Source organism: Halyomorpha halys, unplaced genomic scaffold (genome assembly GCF_000696795.3).
Source record: "Halyomorpha halys isolate HHAL.00 unplaced genomic scaffold, Hhal_1.1 Scaffold1425.1, whole genome shotgun sequence".
Lineage (NCBI taxonomy): Eukaryota > Metazoa > Arthropoda > Insecta > Hemiptera > Pentatomidae > Halyomorpha > Halyomorpha halys.
This window is the reverse complement of record NW_027111611.1, coordinates 194,740-211,673: the sequence shown is the minus strand read 5'-3', so window position 1 is coordinate 211,673 and position 16,934 is coordinate 194,740. Positions and strand designations below refer to the sequence as shown.

Here is a 16,934-nt window from a genome sequence, read left to right as displayed (position 1 = left end):
TTTCTGAAACGTTTCTATATGATATATTGAATTAAATATATGATATATATTGGTTTGATTATACATTATTACTAAATTATTACCGAAAATTTTGGAGTTTGTGAAACAATGTCTTCAGCTGGTCTATTTCTTAAACAGGTAATCATAATTGAGGAATCATTTACAGGGCAGCCAAGATCATCTGCAATCACCATTGCTCTTTCTTTTGAGTTTTTTCCTATAGCCCATGGGTTCACAGCTACACCACTCATACAGATAGCTCTATGGAATAATCCTAGAAAATGATATCACACTTAATGAAAACTTCTTTCCTTCCTGATAAATTAAAAGAACTATCTTCTTGCAATTACCTTTGCTAAGCGGAGAAAGTAGGTGATAATGACAACTAGCTCCACCTGCAGACAGCCCACCAAGGGTCACACTGTTTGGATTACCGCCAAATGCTGCTATGTTCTTTTGAATCCATTTTAAGGCTAGAACCTGATCTTTTAAACCATTATTTCCTGGGACAACACTATCTTCTGTGCTAAGGAAACCTATGATTAAACAAAAAAAAAATAATAATGAATAACTTTCTGATTTATCATTATAACATGGGTTTCTTTAAGAAAAGATAAAGCTAGTCCAGAGATCCAGTAAGGAATACCTTCAAGATTGTAGAAATCAAAAACAAATTGAATTTTGACAGTGATATTTATAATTATAGTGATAATTATGACATATATTACATATAATGATTAAATCAAAATTAACTGTAGGCAAATAAATAGTTGTTAGCTATTTTTTGTTCCTTTTGACCTCATCCCTGACCATCTCCTTCATATTCTAAAAATTAAATTATTTAAAATAGCCACCTTGAGCCTATACATATCTTATATTCTGCGGCTTTCTGATTCTTGTGCACCTTACTTCCTGAAATGGTTGGCCTGGACTAAACATACCTCACCAAGACTAAAATTATGGTTGTAACAACTTTTAAATCAGGCATTATTTACATACCCAAAGGACCAAGCCTGTAGTTGAATGTCACTAAAACAACATCCTTTTGAAGGAGTAAGGAGGGTCCATGATGTCCAGATTTTCCTAAAACAAAAGCTCCACCATGAATATAAGCTAATACATCAAGGAGCTCTGGGTTTGTTGTCTTTCCATTAGGCAACTAAAAGTAAAAAAAAGAAAATTGAAATAATTAATTTAAACATAAATAATATTTATATCATTTAGTGAGTTTGATGTTGGTTAAGGAGTGAGATGCACAATAAAAGAGATTAATTAATTCAAATATACTTTATTATAGGGGCTCTTTAGCAAAACAATGTTTATTAAATTTATTTATTAGGTTATTTCGTATTATATATTGTAAAAATACATTGTATGGGTGAAACAACTAGGTGTGCCAAGTATAAAATAAGAGACAAGACAGTTGTGAAAATCTAAATAATTGTTCTACAAACAGAATGGATGTTAATACAGAAATATAAATCAAAAAATAATCATTAATTAATGATTTAATATCCTGTACTTAAAATAAGTTTTTTAATATGTTGAGTTTTTATTTTATTTATTATTAAACTTTGAAATATTACTTGTAAATTATAATTAACATGCTTGATGGTATTGGAATAGAATTGACTCCACATTATCAGAGCACTACTATTCTAGAGTTAAGTTGAATTACGAATATTTTGTATATTGAGTATAACATTTTAGAATTTATTGTTCACCACTCAATTAATGTTAAACTTTAATTATGTCTTTTATATATTTCTTGATAACTAGTCTTAGTTTTACAATTCACTTTAACTAGGATAGAGTACATGGATAATATGTTTTGATCGAAATATCAATATTATTTTATAAAGTATAATAATCACAAAATAGCAGATTGTTAAATAAAAATACATATCTACTATAAAGCAGTAAAGTAAAAGTGGGACTAGACTAGTGATATAGAATTAGATAAAATAAAATGAAATCTAGGTTGTCAGTGTATATGGTGTATGTTTTAGAAGCCAACTAAATTGGTTACGAGTACAAACCTTTGGTGTGTATACATTGATATACAGGCAGTCTTCTGACCCAAGCAAAGTTTTTGTAAGCAGTATGTCAAGTTGAAGACAAGACGGTGGCTCCCTGGTGGCATTGTATATACCTAACCAAGGGCTTGCTGGGACTGGTTCCTTTAACAAAAATGTAAAAAAAAAAATTAAACAAATTGTTTATTTTAATTTAACTTTTTAGACTTAGTAATTTTATTTTATATGTTACTTTCTAGAGACCATATTAGTTACAATACTTTTTTTGATATATTACCAAAATTTATGTTAAAACTGAAGAAAAAAATAACAATTTTTTGTCCTTACTAATAAGATTTTACCTTGAACCTGTGCTTTCCTGCTGGTGGCTTTGCATAGGGAATCCCTTCAAAAGCTATTATTTCGCGATCATTAATAATTTTCCTATAAAATCCTCTTACAATACCTTGCTGTATAGTAACTTCCGGTTGACTTAAAGATTCAATTAAATACAAATTACAAATAAATAGTAAACAATAGAAAACTGAACGAAAGCACATTTTTAATATTGGTTATAAACACAGAAATTAATAAATAAAGAAATAAAGAAAACAAATAAAATTTTTAATAAGAAGTATCAAACTTCATACATTGTATATCAATCTAAAGTGAAAAACTAAGAATTTAACCAAATAGACACACTATATAATTGGTAAAATTTTTATCTGATGTACTTAGCTGATAAGGTGAACTGATATGGTTCCTCTGAAGGACAACACCACTTCCACTCAACACTTCTCACAAGGTCTCTTGAATCATTCTAATTAGAGAATTATTTATCGTTATTATTAAGGGTGACACTGACCTTGAATGACTTAAATGTCTATTGGAACATTCCCAAGTATGTGTCATTTAAGTATCTTGAGAAGATTGAATACATAGAATTTATGCAACTCAAAGCACTTTTAGTTTTTTTTTTTTTAGAGTGCTAGAATTGTCCAGCAAACTTTTGATTATCTGTAATTTTAATTATAAATTAAGGGCTCTCTAATATCTTACAAATTTGGTTCATAAAAAAAATCTTGACATAGTAAAATCTTGATGTAGTACTTCTACTTCTACTCTTGGTTGTTGTATAAGGATTTTTTTCTCTAGGCCATTCAGTCAAGTAGAAGCGTACAATTTTTGAAAACTAAATAAATAATCAATAATTATTTGTCTATCTGTAAGCATCAAAAGTAGTATTTCTTCTATGATTCTCTTGATAAATTAGGAGAAGAAGTAAAGTAAACTAAGTGGTCAATACAATGAAGGATTATTTTTTCATCATAGATATATCAGAATATTTTTAATATATTTGGATGCAGTTCTTAGCAGGGAGAATATATCTCCTTCTAGAACGCTTTTAGTGACACAGGGCGAAAAGGGAAGGTGTGGCAGATCTTCTGGAGAACCTCCAGGTAAGAAATGGTTTAGATAATAGAAAACGGAAGATTATTTGTTGAACAAATTAGAAGAATGGAACTGGCTATGGGTGATAACCCTAAAGTGGGCTTCCCTAAAAACCCAGTTCCATGGTGACAGTTTCTGTGTTGTATAATGAGATGAAAACATTCAAGATGTATTGGGAGTTTGGCATGAACTTTAAATATATTTTTGTGCAGCTGTTTTGTAAAACATGTTTATTCATCACTTGTGGGATTATTGACTTAAGATTAAAACTATACAAAACATACTTGAAGAAGATTATAGGACATACTTATCATTTGTGGTCTACGTTATATTATCTAACATCCAAAGGTCAAAATTAAAAGCTTTATTTGAACTTATACTCTTATTACAATGTTCAACAAGTTTTTATTCAACTTGAATTTTTTAAATAAGTTTTTATACAAATTTTATCCAATGAACCTTTTCCATAAAATTTGATAAAAACCTTTATTCTAAAATACAAACATTTAGTGTTGTTGCTAACCCTACATCAATTGGCAAATATGTTTCTTGAGGCCAAATAAAAAAATACTATAGGAAAATAGTGAAACACTACTTTTTTAGTTTTGTCGAGATTAGATAGTTCTTTCAATTGAATGTGTGATGCACTCTAAACCAGAAGGTCTGGATAATACCATTTCATACAGGTTAGGTAGCTGTCTAGGAAATGAATGGAGAGGGTAAGTCTTGTTGGAACAAGCCCTCTATCCTTCGTTCGCTCATTGGTAAGTCGCTTCAACAAATATATCGTTAGTAATTGTAGTTGTGACGCGACTGCCGTGTGCATTGGGGATGGGTTCGCAACGTCGCGAGTTCTATTCCCACCTGGGGCAGTTAATATTTATTTCTCAGCAGTCCCAAGAAATGAATTTTGACACTACAACCTTGTCATTTATGTGGAAAACTGAGGTTTAGTCTTCTGGACCCTGACAGAATCCAAGTTCATAATTGATGGCCGTACCTTCTGTATTTCATAAGGAAAGCCAAAAGATCTTGAATGTGAGTGGCCAAATAAAAAGATGACATGGAGGAACAATATGTATTATAACTACTCATTCATTTTTTCCTTGCTGTTGGCTAAAAGGATCAATAAGGCCACTTGCTAGACTTGTTCCCTCTATTTGTACCAGTACCCCAGTATAAATGCAGAAGTAATGTTTAAGAAGCTTTTAGTAACTAGAAAAATCAATTGTAGGTATTTCCAGGGATTAAAGGGGGAAACATATATACCCGTATTTTACTATTATTAGTCTCAAATATTTAGCTTTTATGAGTGTTCATGAGAATAAGGAATAAGAGGGGCAGCTTTCTGTAAGACTATTTTATTATGTCGAGAGTGGTTTTAATTCACAAGACTTCATCAGGTTAAATCTAAAATTAATAATATCTGCAAACAATTTAAAAGTATAAAAAACACAACATTGTGGACTGAAAACTTTGGTTAAAACCCCCCCAAAAAAGTGTAAGCACTCTATTTATTCAGAGATAAATGTATCTAATTGTACTTTCTGTTACCTTATCCAAAGTAATTAAAGCAATTAAGTAATAAGTAAACTCATTCGTATTTATGTGAATTTATGCCCTGACCTCTACTGAAAAGGGTCTGTTAGTGGTTGATTTCTTGAGGAAAGGAACGTAGCAGTCAGAACTTTATAGTTATTTCCAACTGAAACAGTAATAATAAGTTGGGTTATTATTACTGAGCCTCTCTCAGTTCTGACTTAGGGTGAACCTCTTGTGAGAGAGGGGTCTGGGCATATGAACAGTGGTCAAGAGGCCTAACATTTGAATTTCAGGAAACATAAACCATAAAACTTCTGACAATAAATTCTTACAAAAAAAAACTATCTCTCTGTTACTACAGAACTGCTGATTTCAGTTTTTTTTTAATATTCAGTTAATATTTGTGTATTATATTTACATTTTTGTATAAACTATAATTATATTACATAAATTCTGTTTATTTGGATTGAAACTTTTAACATCTTTAAACCCTACCTATAATTTTAAAGTGTTATTTACTAATAGTATAATAATAAAATGGTTATCTTTAATTAATTTATTACTTTATTTTTTTATATTAGGTGGTGAAGGTGATAAAATTAGTTTAAAATCAAATGATGATCTCATAATTCTTGTAAGTAGTATTCATCCTGTTAAGAATTTATATGTTACATTAAAAGAACCACAAGGTAAGTAACAATATTAAGAGAATCCATATAAAAAATGTATTAAATTTTATCCAACATATTTATTTCTAAAAATCTTTTCAAAACATATTCTCTTTCGTTCCTCATTGTCTTTTAGCATTGAGTCTCTGTCACAGTCCACAAAATTCGCTCATTTCTGAGGCTTTGTATTTTTATTTGAATCGTTGATATTCCAGAAGGGCAATTAATGGAGTACTTCGGGGTAACTGGAGTTATTTTATATTCTTTAACTATTGACTATTGATGTATTGTGTTACTATATTTTATTATAATTACTAAACTTTCTTCCAAAACAGAACAATCACTTAATCAAAATTGAATCTATTTCATTTCATAGTTTTTTGGGCCTAGTATCAATAATAAAAACAATTAAGCAATTTAACAATATCAGCGACCATTGGAGCAAAAAAAAAAAAGTACTCGAGATATAGTGAGTTGTTCGTACACATATTACTAAAAGTTCGATTCAGAGGTATTTGATGATTCGTCAAACCTTCTGTATCATGTGTCTACTGTGTGTACATGTGACAACACCAGTGCTTAATGCTCAGAAACCATGAAAAAAAAATGGAAGTTTGCTCCAGCTAGGTAAATAAAGTGAAGGTATGCATTGCATGACTTCTTTAACAGGATGTTTTTAGTGAAGAAGCAATGTTTTGCTGTGATTGAATGTTAAACTGTCTAAATTGTCTATATAAGAATTTGGACAGATTAACTCTTTTCTCTGTGGGTGAGGCAAGTAGACTGGCTAGAGCCTAGGAGTGGCTACGTTATAAACTACATCATAAGTCATGGGATATTCTTTCCACATTGTTGGATTGACCTTATATCTGTCTGAGGTAAAGTATAATATATGATTCCAACATTATCTTTGCCTGGCAAAGAAATTTATAGAACTTTTATTAAAAGTTAAGTTTTTATGATAACTAGAAAAGAAAAGTAAGAGACTAAAACTGATACTGGAAAACAAAATTTAAGAATCATTAGCTTTTTAGTCATTATAGTTTGATTATGATATACTGTTTTGTGATATTTAGACATTATCAATAAGAATATAAGAAATAAATAAAAATGTGTTAACCTTTTATCTAGCAACCCAATATATTTGGGCAGAACTGCTTGTAAGAATGAATCTTTCTTGTCAACTCTGTAAGAGTTATGTTTGAATCAGATATAAAGTTATGAAAGTGATCCATATTTATAAGAAGTTTTTTTTTTTTAAATATTTATTTATTGCTATTTGCAACTGTACATTATAATACAAAGAAGTTGTTAAGCTGAAAGAAGTTGTAGAAGGTATAAATAAATAAAGTAGCACTGACTTTTAATAATATCAATTCCATTTATTCTTTTTCTTTCATAATAATTTATCTTCGTCTTGTAAATTTCATTACTTTATCACTCATTGAATAGTTTTGTCTAATCATAGACAAATATTTATAATACTGTTTCATTCTTCTATCGTTTAGAGACTGAACCATTTTTCAACACGGACTTGTTGCAAGGTTTGTGTGGTTAGAAACATTTATGTATAAGTATCGTGCCACTCAATCGTTATGTTAGTATGTTGGGAATGGTAGCTAAAAGATGTATTAACATTTAGAAATTAAAGTACATCATTTTCGAAAAGCTGTTGGAAATTTAAAAACCTTTATTATATTTCTTTTGCGGACCTTATTTTGAACCCTTTATCCACATCTTTATTCTTTATATCATCAGAATAACGTATTGGGCTCTTCCGTCCATTATCAAGTTCAAAAAATAAAAATATTTACAATCAGCAGTTTTTAAATTAACATACAGTTACAATCAACAAAGTTTACATTAAATTTTAATAAAAATTGACAAATAAAGCCCTTTAGAACTTAAGTTGTAGGATTACAACTAATTATTTACAATTAACGCTTAAAAACCTCATTTATGGAAATTAGAGGGTTTTAGGTAGGCTTTTTTAGGTAGTTAAATCCTTCAATTTTTTTTTGTATATAATTAAATACCCCAGTTATACAAACTGACCAACAAATTTAAGAGCTTATAAAAACTATAGGATCAGGTGCTGCAACCAATAAAGGTTCCCAGCAGTGGTGGGCACTTGGAGTTCAAAAAATGAACTTACCAAGACTGCCAGCCAGTATTAAATAAATAATAATAATAATAATAATAAAGGCCTAACAAACCCCAAGGTTGGATGCCCATATCAATAAACGCTCTCTGGATACATCCTTCCAGTGATGGCCCTCCAAACCCAATTCTACTAAATCAGTTTTAACGAAATCCTCCCATCTATGTTTCGGTCCACTCCCTCGGGCGTTTACCCGTCGGTTCAGTGTTTGTTAAGATTTTAGAGATCGGCTCGTTTCTAAACTCTACAACCTTACATGCCCATCTTATACGCCGCAATGCTATCACTTGAATTATATTTATCGAGTGTAGGTCCCTTAATTCAGCGTTGTGTAATCTTCTAAATTCTCCCGTTACTTCATCCTTTTTCGGTCCCAATATTTTGCATAATACTTTCTTTTATTCTTTCATTATTAATACTTTCTATTACTTTTTTTATTTATTATATAAATAAATAAAAATATATATATAACTTATGCGTTGTCGGAAGAAGAATACTAAAAAAAAGTAGGAAATTGGGCAGTGTAACAGTACGCAAGACTACAGAAATAACACTGTTTTATTTTATTTTATTTTTTTTTCAAATCCTCTTTATTTATATATAATTACAATTACAAATATAATAATACATAGTATATATACCTATTACATACTGACTTGGTTTGCCGTATGGCAGTATAAGTTGAGTTACAGGGTCCGCTGAAGGCGGTTTCACATTGGTAACATACTAGTTGGGGGCTTACACAGAATGGAGAGGGACCACTCCGGCTTGTGATGGTGGTGGTGTGATGACTTCAAGCTGCAGAGTCCGAAGTCCTTCCCTCGGCGAGGACGTCTACTAAGGGGACAGTGCTTTGCCACCTCCCAGGTCTTGGTGGAGGGGCGATATCTCTGAAGAGCGGGTTGGCACAGGCCTTAAGCCCATCAAAAAATTTGATGTGTCTTCGGCCTATATATTCCGGCACTGAGGGTAGCTGGAGTTCCTGGTGGATGGTGGTGTTTCTGGCCCTCTGTTGTGTATTTCCACGGACGATTCGCCGGTTTTATTCGCTCTCTTAATGCGTCTTATATACATTTTGGTTGTTTATTTACATGGGTAGGGAGTATTAAGGCGGACAATACGGCTTGTCGTATTATAACTTATATATATGTATACACCAATAAATAAGCTCTCATTTAAAGGCTAATTGTTAACAAACAACCTTCAATTGGCAGCATGAAAAAAGAAGCAAAGGATCTCTAGATTATGAAAAAATATTAATAAAAGAACTTAAAATAAAATAAAATATTTCTTTATGTATAATCTTTTCAATTTCTTGAGACTGGTTTATTTTTTAATAAATCAATTGGTATCCATATTAAGTCTCAACACTATTTATTTTTTCATTAACAGTCCAACGTTTCGGCCATCCTCAAGGACAATCTGAAATATAAATTTTCCCCTCACAACCAATTATTTAAAAACGTTTTGCAGGCTATTCTGCCCTGGTCATTAATTATAAGTCAAATTACCCTATCTTGTCTCAATTTTATTAATTTTTAAATCATTAATACTATTCGGCAACTAAAATAAACAAACGATATCTAGTTTATTACTAATATCTATCATATGTATTTACGTATGTAACACGTAAATATGTACGACTGACTATAATTATTAATATAAATGTATAACACAATATTAATTCTTCTTAAATATATACGTACTTATATAAAGAAATCTGTGTGCACTTAAATTACATTTTTAGTCTTGAAATATATTTTGTTTCTAACATGTAACTTGATGCAGGATTTTTTTTAATAATGATATTGTTATCGAATTTATTGTTAATAAGGTTGCCGATTAGAAACGTTCCTTGGAAAAGTGTTTTTCAGGTAGAAGAGCACTTTACACTATCGATTGTAATGTCCAGATGGGTGGGTAAACAACTTGACCTTAAAGCTCTCAAATCATTTGGCTCATTGCGATGCCACCTCCTAACTACGGAGCTCCGCAAGGCGACGTGATCTTCAGATTCTCGACCATCATCTGCCTGTTTCCTTTCAAGGCTGATGGTCGATCCAAACTTTTGCTTAACCGGCGGCTGCTGACGGCCTCTTTCCTCTTCACCAGCGCGGTTTTAATCGTCGGAGTTGGTGCGATATACGACTTTTTGCCTCGTTATAAAGGGAACATCTTCCTCCAAGGCTTGATCTCCATTTACATGTTCTGCTACTTGTCAATATATCCATTTCATCTAGTAATTATTTCACTCCAGCGCAGACGCCTAGAAACGCTGTTTAAACAACTCAAGCAATTGTATTCCTTAGTGAACAGATCGATTTGTTCTAAAATCGATTTTTTTTCTTATATAGATATATCTGTAGTTATTATATGGTCGATTTTGTTGTGTTTTACTCGAGTACCTGTATTGTATGGCATTTTCACTTGGATAGCTGTAGGCTCCCTCCCCACTGTCTGTGGGCAGTTCAGTAACCTCGTAGATATCATTGCCGATCTCTACGAAGCTGGATTATCTAATTTGGAAGCCATGAAACATTCTTATGGGGATAAGCCTAAAAACGTGGAAAAAGTTATGGATTTCGCAAACAGAATATTATCCGCCTCAGTCAATGTAAATGACTTGTTTTCGTTGCAAATGCTCCTAATTATGTCTGTGTGCTTTTGGGGATCATGCACGCACATGTATCGCATCATTATAGGGATCACATACCCCAGTGAAAAAGTGAATACTTATACTCTTCCTCACATTTGTAACTTTCTATTGTGTTCCTATTCAGTTTGGAGGGTGAACCATGCAACTACTTCTGCTTCGAATAAGGTTAGTTTAAACTGTGATTCTTTTACTGCTCTAAGGTAACAATAAGAATGTTAATTTACCAAACCAATTAAACTTACAGTAGGATTACTAATAAGGACCAGAATTCTTAAAAGTTACAAAAACAATACTTATCCCTATCCGTCATAAGGGACGGAATGTTGTCCATGATAAACAAAACAAATGGAAACAGGTAATCTTAGGGGATACAATTAAGGAAAGGGGCTGAGGGCGTATGACTACTTCAAGAGGGATTACAGAAAATATTTCCTAAAGTACTATCTCGGTTACATGCGAAGTGGGTCCTCCAAGATTATAGGGTTTCACAATTACGGTCCATGGGTGTTTTGGGGTCAAGCTCCGGAGGGTATTTCAGGGTTAAGTGCCCAAACTGAAAATATGAACTAAGGATCTCAAAACAACAAAAAAATTCCTCTGAAGGTATGTCCGCAAACGCTTTGTTTAGGAGATATTCACTACTAATGTTTGGTATTGTTATGAACTATTTACGTATGAAATAAATAAAACCTATTTATTTGTTCTAATTACTTTATTAATTAAATTGCGGATTCGCAGTGTACTCATCATTATTCCTTCAATTTATACTAGTGGTGAATATAATACCATATGCCGATATGGTGTTTGTGTACGGTTTTTGTAATGGTAATGATAATGCTGCCCGTCGTGAATATGCCAGACGATTTCCGAATAGAAGATAACCAAACAAGTATATCTTTAGCTCTACGTTTCAATGCCATAGAGAAACTGGTACATTTGCTATAATACCACGTGCTGGTGTTATTTTCGCCCCTTTACGAAATAAAGAAAGGAGTGCGACCATATTACAATATTTTGATGATAATCCATCTGGCAGTGTACGAAGAACTGGAGCAGAATTAAATATTACGCCAACTACAGTATGGAGAACTCATTGCAGATGGACTCCACTCTTATCATTATCAATGGGTACAAAATTTATTACTGCAAGATTTTTCGGCAAAAAAGACATTTTTCAGATTGGTACTTAGATCAAGTTGAGTATAATTCACAATTTTCAGGAAACAGTCTCTGGACAAATGAAGCTGCCTTCACAAGAAGAGGTATCTTCAATCAAAAAAATAATCACCTCTGGTCGCAGGAAAATCCCCATGCAATTCATTAGCATCGTTTTCAGCACCAGTTTCAGTGCAATGTGTGGTTGGGATAATAGTCAATATTTTAATAGGACCACATTTCTTGCCACCTCAACTCAATCCGGGCACATTTCTGGAATTTCTTAATAATGATTACTATTATAATGATTGAGTTTAACTTACTCCACTACAAATGAGAAGGGACCTGTGGCTTCAATTAGATAGTTGTCCTGCACATTACGGAAGAGGTCCACAAGAATGGCTAAATGTTAATTATCCCAATCAATGGATTAGTGGCTTAGCCTGCACGCTCTCCAGACCTCACACCACGGATTTTTTTGTTTGTGGAGACATTAAACAAGAAGTCTATACAAGGCTTAATGATCTTAATTCCTTTCGAAGAAGGATAATTAAATCTTGTGAAACGACAACAAATATCCAGTGCTGTTTTGCCACTGCTGCTGTTGAAGAAAGAGGGCAAGCCTGTCTTAATGCTCAAGGAAATCACTTTGAACTACATTTAATATGAATATAATGTTTACGTTTAATTAATAAAGTAGTTGGAACAATTAAATAAGTTTTATTTATTTCATATAAACTAAATAATTCATAACAATGAAAATCTTTAAATGTGATTATCTCCTAAACAAAGCGTTTGTAGACATACCTACCTTCATAGGAATTTTTTTTTATTGTTTTGAGGTCCTTAATTCATATTTTCAGTTTGGCCACTTAACCCTGAAATACCATGAAACTTGGCCAGAAAATAGACCACACATAATGTCGCACTCGCGGATTTCTGGATACTCTTGGGTTTGTGGCCATGACCTGCACTGTTTTTGAACCACGGTAATTTACGTTACCATTGAGGAGGAATTTCCTCGGTTGGTGAGTGGGGTGAACTTCCCTTGGTTCAATTATTTCATTTATGAATGGAAACGATGGCAGGTCCAACCCCCTTTAGCCTTGAAGGCCAAAGAAGAAGAATAGAACTCCTGTACTTAGACGGTAGTGAGGGTAGGATTAATTGCGTAGTCAGTTTTTAAAAATTGAATTCTTTTTTATTTTTAAGGTTTTAGTTTTTTAAGTCATTTTTATTCTATTAAATATGATTGTGAACTTGAAAAACAATTATATTCGGTATGAAACCAACCAAAATTCGAAAATATACCCCATATTCTTCCATGAAAGGGAAATGCCAAAGTTTAAGTATCATTTTTCTTGACAAAACTCATAAGAAATATGATAAATACAAATAAAAGCAACTTCATTAACATTATCCCGTTAATTAGTAATTTCAGTTATTTATCTTACAAATCTGTTGATCAGATCGCTGAAAAAATGGTTACAAAGCTGCAGACCAACATACTTACTCATGTAATACAATCATTTGTCAGTAGGTTATGCTCAAATCGTTTTAAAACATTCTCGAGATTTCATTGAATAATGTAAGCCATCAAAATTGAAAATTTTTGGCTAACCGCTGACCACCGTTTCCTCTCATCTCAAATTGAAAAAAATGGGTTCGGCCGTTCGCACAGTAAATCACCACATACCTACAAACGAAGAGAGTATCATTCACTCTGCCGAGGTACTATGTATAATTAATTAACCCTGGCACTAATATAAGCTATGAGGTGCCCTCACATTAGAAGGCCTTGACAATGTAACTTCAACAGGTAATAGTACAAGAGCCCAAGAGGAGAAAAAAGGCAGCTATCTAACCCCAATTTTTGATTACTTTAATGAAAACTATGTATAATTACTAGTAAAAATTGACGAGTCTGCCAAGTATGGGTAGGAGGAATAAAAAATAGTTGTTTCAAAGCGATAAAAAAATTAAATTTTTCATTCGGAGCTCTATATCTTAAAAAGTAGGAACAATAAAAGAAAACCTAAGAGAACCTCATTTAAAGATGAGCAAATTTGCTAAAATATAAGCCCTAAAAGAGTTATTTACGTTAAATATTTCTCGAGATATAGCTTTTTAAAAAAGCAACATTTCATAAAAATGTTGTTTGGGACGTACAGAAAGATCGGTAGTTAGTGAATTTATTTTGAAAAATCTATATCTCAAAAACTATTTGACGTAAAGATGTCTATTAGCACACAAATTAAAGCTAGTTTAATGAGGTATAAAGTAGTTTATGACGTTCATCTTCGTAGGAGTAATAGTTTTCATGAAATTTGCTAATATAAATTGAATTATAGTTGTTCGGACAAATTTTCATTTGCCAAATTTAAGTTCATATGTGAATATCATAAAAACTACTACCCCTACGAAGATAGTGTCATAAACTGCTTTATAGAAAGTTAAATTTCCTTTATTTTGAGTGTTGGCAGACATATGTGCGTCTTATGGATCTAGAGATATATTTTTTCCAAAATCCAACATTTTATACAAAGTACTAGAAATTAACATTTTGTGAGTTTATTTTGTCAAATATCATAAAAACTACTACTCCTACAAAGATAAACATAAGTAACTATTTTGTAGGAAATTTAATTAGCTTTAATTTGAGCGCTGGCAGACATCAGTACGTCCAATGGTTTCTGAAATAAAGTTTTTCATAAATCAAATTTATTGTCCGAACAACTATAAATCAAATTATTTTAGCAAATATCATGAAAACTACTATTCCCTCAAAGGTAAAGGTCATCAACATCATTATAGTCCATTAAACTAGCTTTAATTTGAGTGCTAATAGACATCTGTACCTCACATAGTTCCTGAGATATAGATTTTTCAAAATAAATTAACTAACTACTAATCTTTCAGTAGATTTTTAAGAAATTTTGCTTTTTAAAGAGCTATACCTCGTGAACTATTGGACGTAAATAGCTCTTTTAGGACTAATATTTCAGCAAATTTACTCTTCTTTAAATAATGTTCTCTTAGATTTTCTAGTGTTGGTAGTTTTTAAGATATAGAGCACCGAATTGAAGAGTAATGTTTTTTATGGTTTTGAAACAGCTGCTATTTTTTATTCCCTCTACCTATATTTGGCAAACTCGTCAATTTTGACTATGAATTATATATAGTTTTCATTAAAGTAATCTAAAATTGGAGTGAGATAACTGCCTTTTTTTCTTCCCGACTTTTCTACTATAATGTTTTCTGGGTAGGTTGAGCATATAACTAAATAGGGTATTCAACCCCATTCAAGGGGTTCCAGCAGGATGGAAACTCCACTCTGTAAGGTGAATACGTAGCGAATGGTTTCAGTCCTCAGGGGATAGCAAGTCTGAAAATTACTCATTTGTGTTTTTTTGGTGCGCTCATTATGAATTTCAACTATGTGGTTTGCCGTTTTTACCGAAAATTTATTTTATTTTATTAATTTTTCTCCTATAGCATGAAACCTTTTCAATAGCAACAACCTATACTAAATTAAGCAAGAGCGAATTCCTTCTGAATTTACTCTTCTTTAGTTTAGTATAAAATAGATTATATTACTTTTAAATTAAAAAGTTTTCAAGTTACAAGAAGGGAAAGAAATTTTGTGGCTGCCATTGGCCCTTTGCCACTGAGGTTTTACCTTTAGGAATATTTAAAGATCGTAAAGATATGCCGGTCGTTACATTTAAGGTTTATTCAGTTAAAGAAAATAAAATATCTGGATTTATTTTGATAAAAGAACAAAATTGCAGTTAGATAAACATATCATAAAACTAAAGGAAAAATATGAATTTTATAATATATCGTAACATTATTTTCAAATGGACAACTGACATATAAAACATGTGTATTCAAATGAAACAACAAAATTTCATATCCTCGTTGGCTTTTTTTGTTTCAATTAAAACATTTTTTTTTTTTGACGTGACAACGTCTTATAAATCATTTTGCGGGATGCCATGTTAGAAAAAGTGTCCCGTAACGGAAATTGACTTCGTTTAACATATGGATATTATATCATATGTATAAAAATTAATTAATGTATAACCAAGCAAAAATAAATATCTGAATTCAATATGTGAACTGGTTTATTATTTCAAATATATAACATTGGATTGATTTTAATTTATATTTATGTTATTTTAGCATAGAGTATACGTTGTCACGGAAATATGTCTGATGAGGCCTACATGGGCACGGTTTTTTTGTTACAGTTCGATACTATTAATTATATTCAGTTGTATAACTTACATAAACACAAAAACTTAGATAAAAAACTAATTAATAAGTATATCAGTATCAAAAAAAGCTGATAATTCTTTATAAAAAATATTTAATAATATAATTTACAAATAAATTGAAAAGATAATTATTTAATGTAAAACAAAATAATGCCTAGCCCATGTTTATACCCTACGCGCCTTAGTTGTCATCATTATAATTAATAAGTTGTTGACTGCAACAATTTTTTTTTTTTTTATACTTAAGGAAAAATAATGTGCTTCTTTCCTTTATATTTCCGAGAAGAATTGGAGGTCACAAAGTTGAAATTCATAATCGGGAATCCAAACAAACCTACTCTAGCAAATTTTCAGAACTCCAAAACTTTCTTCCGATATTTCATTCTGATTCATAGCTGACTGAACAGAAGTGTGACAAACGTGTAATAGCCAATCCTGGGATAAAATAGGTGCCTTTTATGCTATTAGTTGAGGTAAACAGTGGATGGATATATAGTTTCATTTGAGAATTGTATATCTTCAAGTGCATTTTTCCAAGTTCAATTAATATGTAGTTTGGTTTCTTACTGCAAAAAGAAGTCGCGATATAACTTAATTTTTTAATTTACCAGATTTTAGTAATATTCTGAATATAATTGAATTAAATTAGATTTTAAGGGTGTTCGTAAAAACGCAAGTGGTTCTAGGTACGCTATGGATTTTTTATAAATTGTAAGGAAACAACTTTATGTATACTAAAGAACCCCAGAAATAATAAGGTACCAGTAATATTATAATATACAGTAATAAATTTAATAATAAAAAACATTCAACATGCATTATAAATAAATAGATAGCAGCATTTTATTATTGGTAATTGTTTTAAATTAACTTATTTTAAGCAGTAATCATAAAGATAATAAAAAATTTGGGTAGAAATGCAACCGTGATGGTTGTCATGACAACTAAATACCAATAGGAATCAGGAGTTGGAGAAAAATTATCCATAGTAGAAACTAATAGCTA

The 16,934-nt window shown here is 31.4% G+C and overlaps 2 protein-coding genes across 3 annotated transcripts in view; one reads left to right on the top strand and one right to left on the bottom strand.

The window, feature by feature from the left end:
- Positions 1-2,697, bottom strand: part of LOC106689685 (esterase FE4) — a 7,698-nt gene extending 5,001 nt beyond the window's left edge. Inside the window, exons 1-5 of the mRNA XM_014434799.3 lie at positions 2,378-2,697; positions 2,040-2,180; positions 1,000-1,159; positions 351-536; positions 84-274 (exon numbers count right to left, since the gene is read on the bottom strand). Coding sequence (XP_014290285.1) covers positions 84-274; positions 351-536; positions 1,000-1,159; positions 2,040-2,180; positions 2,378-2,575 — 876 coding nt within the window. The 5' untranslated portion in view covers positions 2,576-2,697. The remainder of the gene's footprint in view (positions 1-83; positions 275-350; positions 537-999; positions 1,160-2,039; positions 2,181-2,377) is intronic.
- Positions 2,698-3,959: 1,262 nt separating this feature from the next.
- The window catches only part of LOC106689667 (putative gustatory receptor 28a), an 18,278-nt gene continuing 5,303 nt past the window's right edge, over positions 3,960-16,934 (top strand). Inside the window, exon 1 of one of the 2 annotated variants that reach the window (XM_014434774.2) lies at positions 3,960-4,231. In XM_014434774.2, coding sequence (XP_014290260.1) covers positions 4,178-4,231 — 54 coding nt within the window. In that variant the 5' untranslated portion in view covers positions 3,960-4,177. Of the gene's footprint in view, positions 4,232-10,353; positions 10,660-16,934 lie in introns of those variants that run through there. The other variant, XM_014434772.2, reaches the window with a different exon arrangement.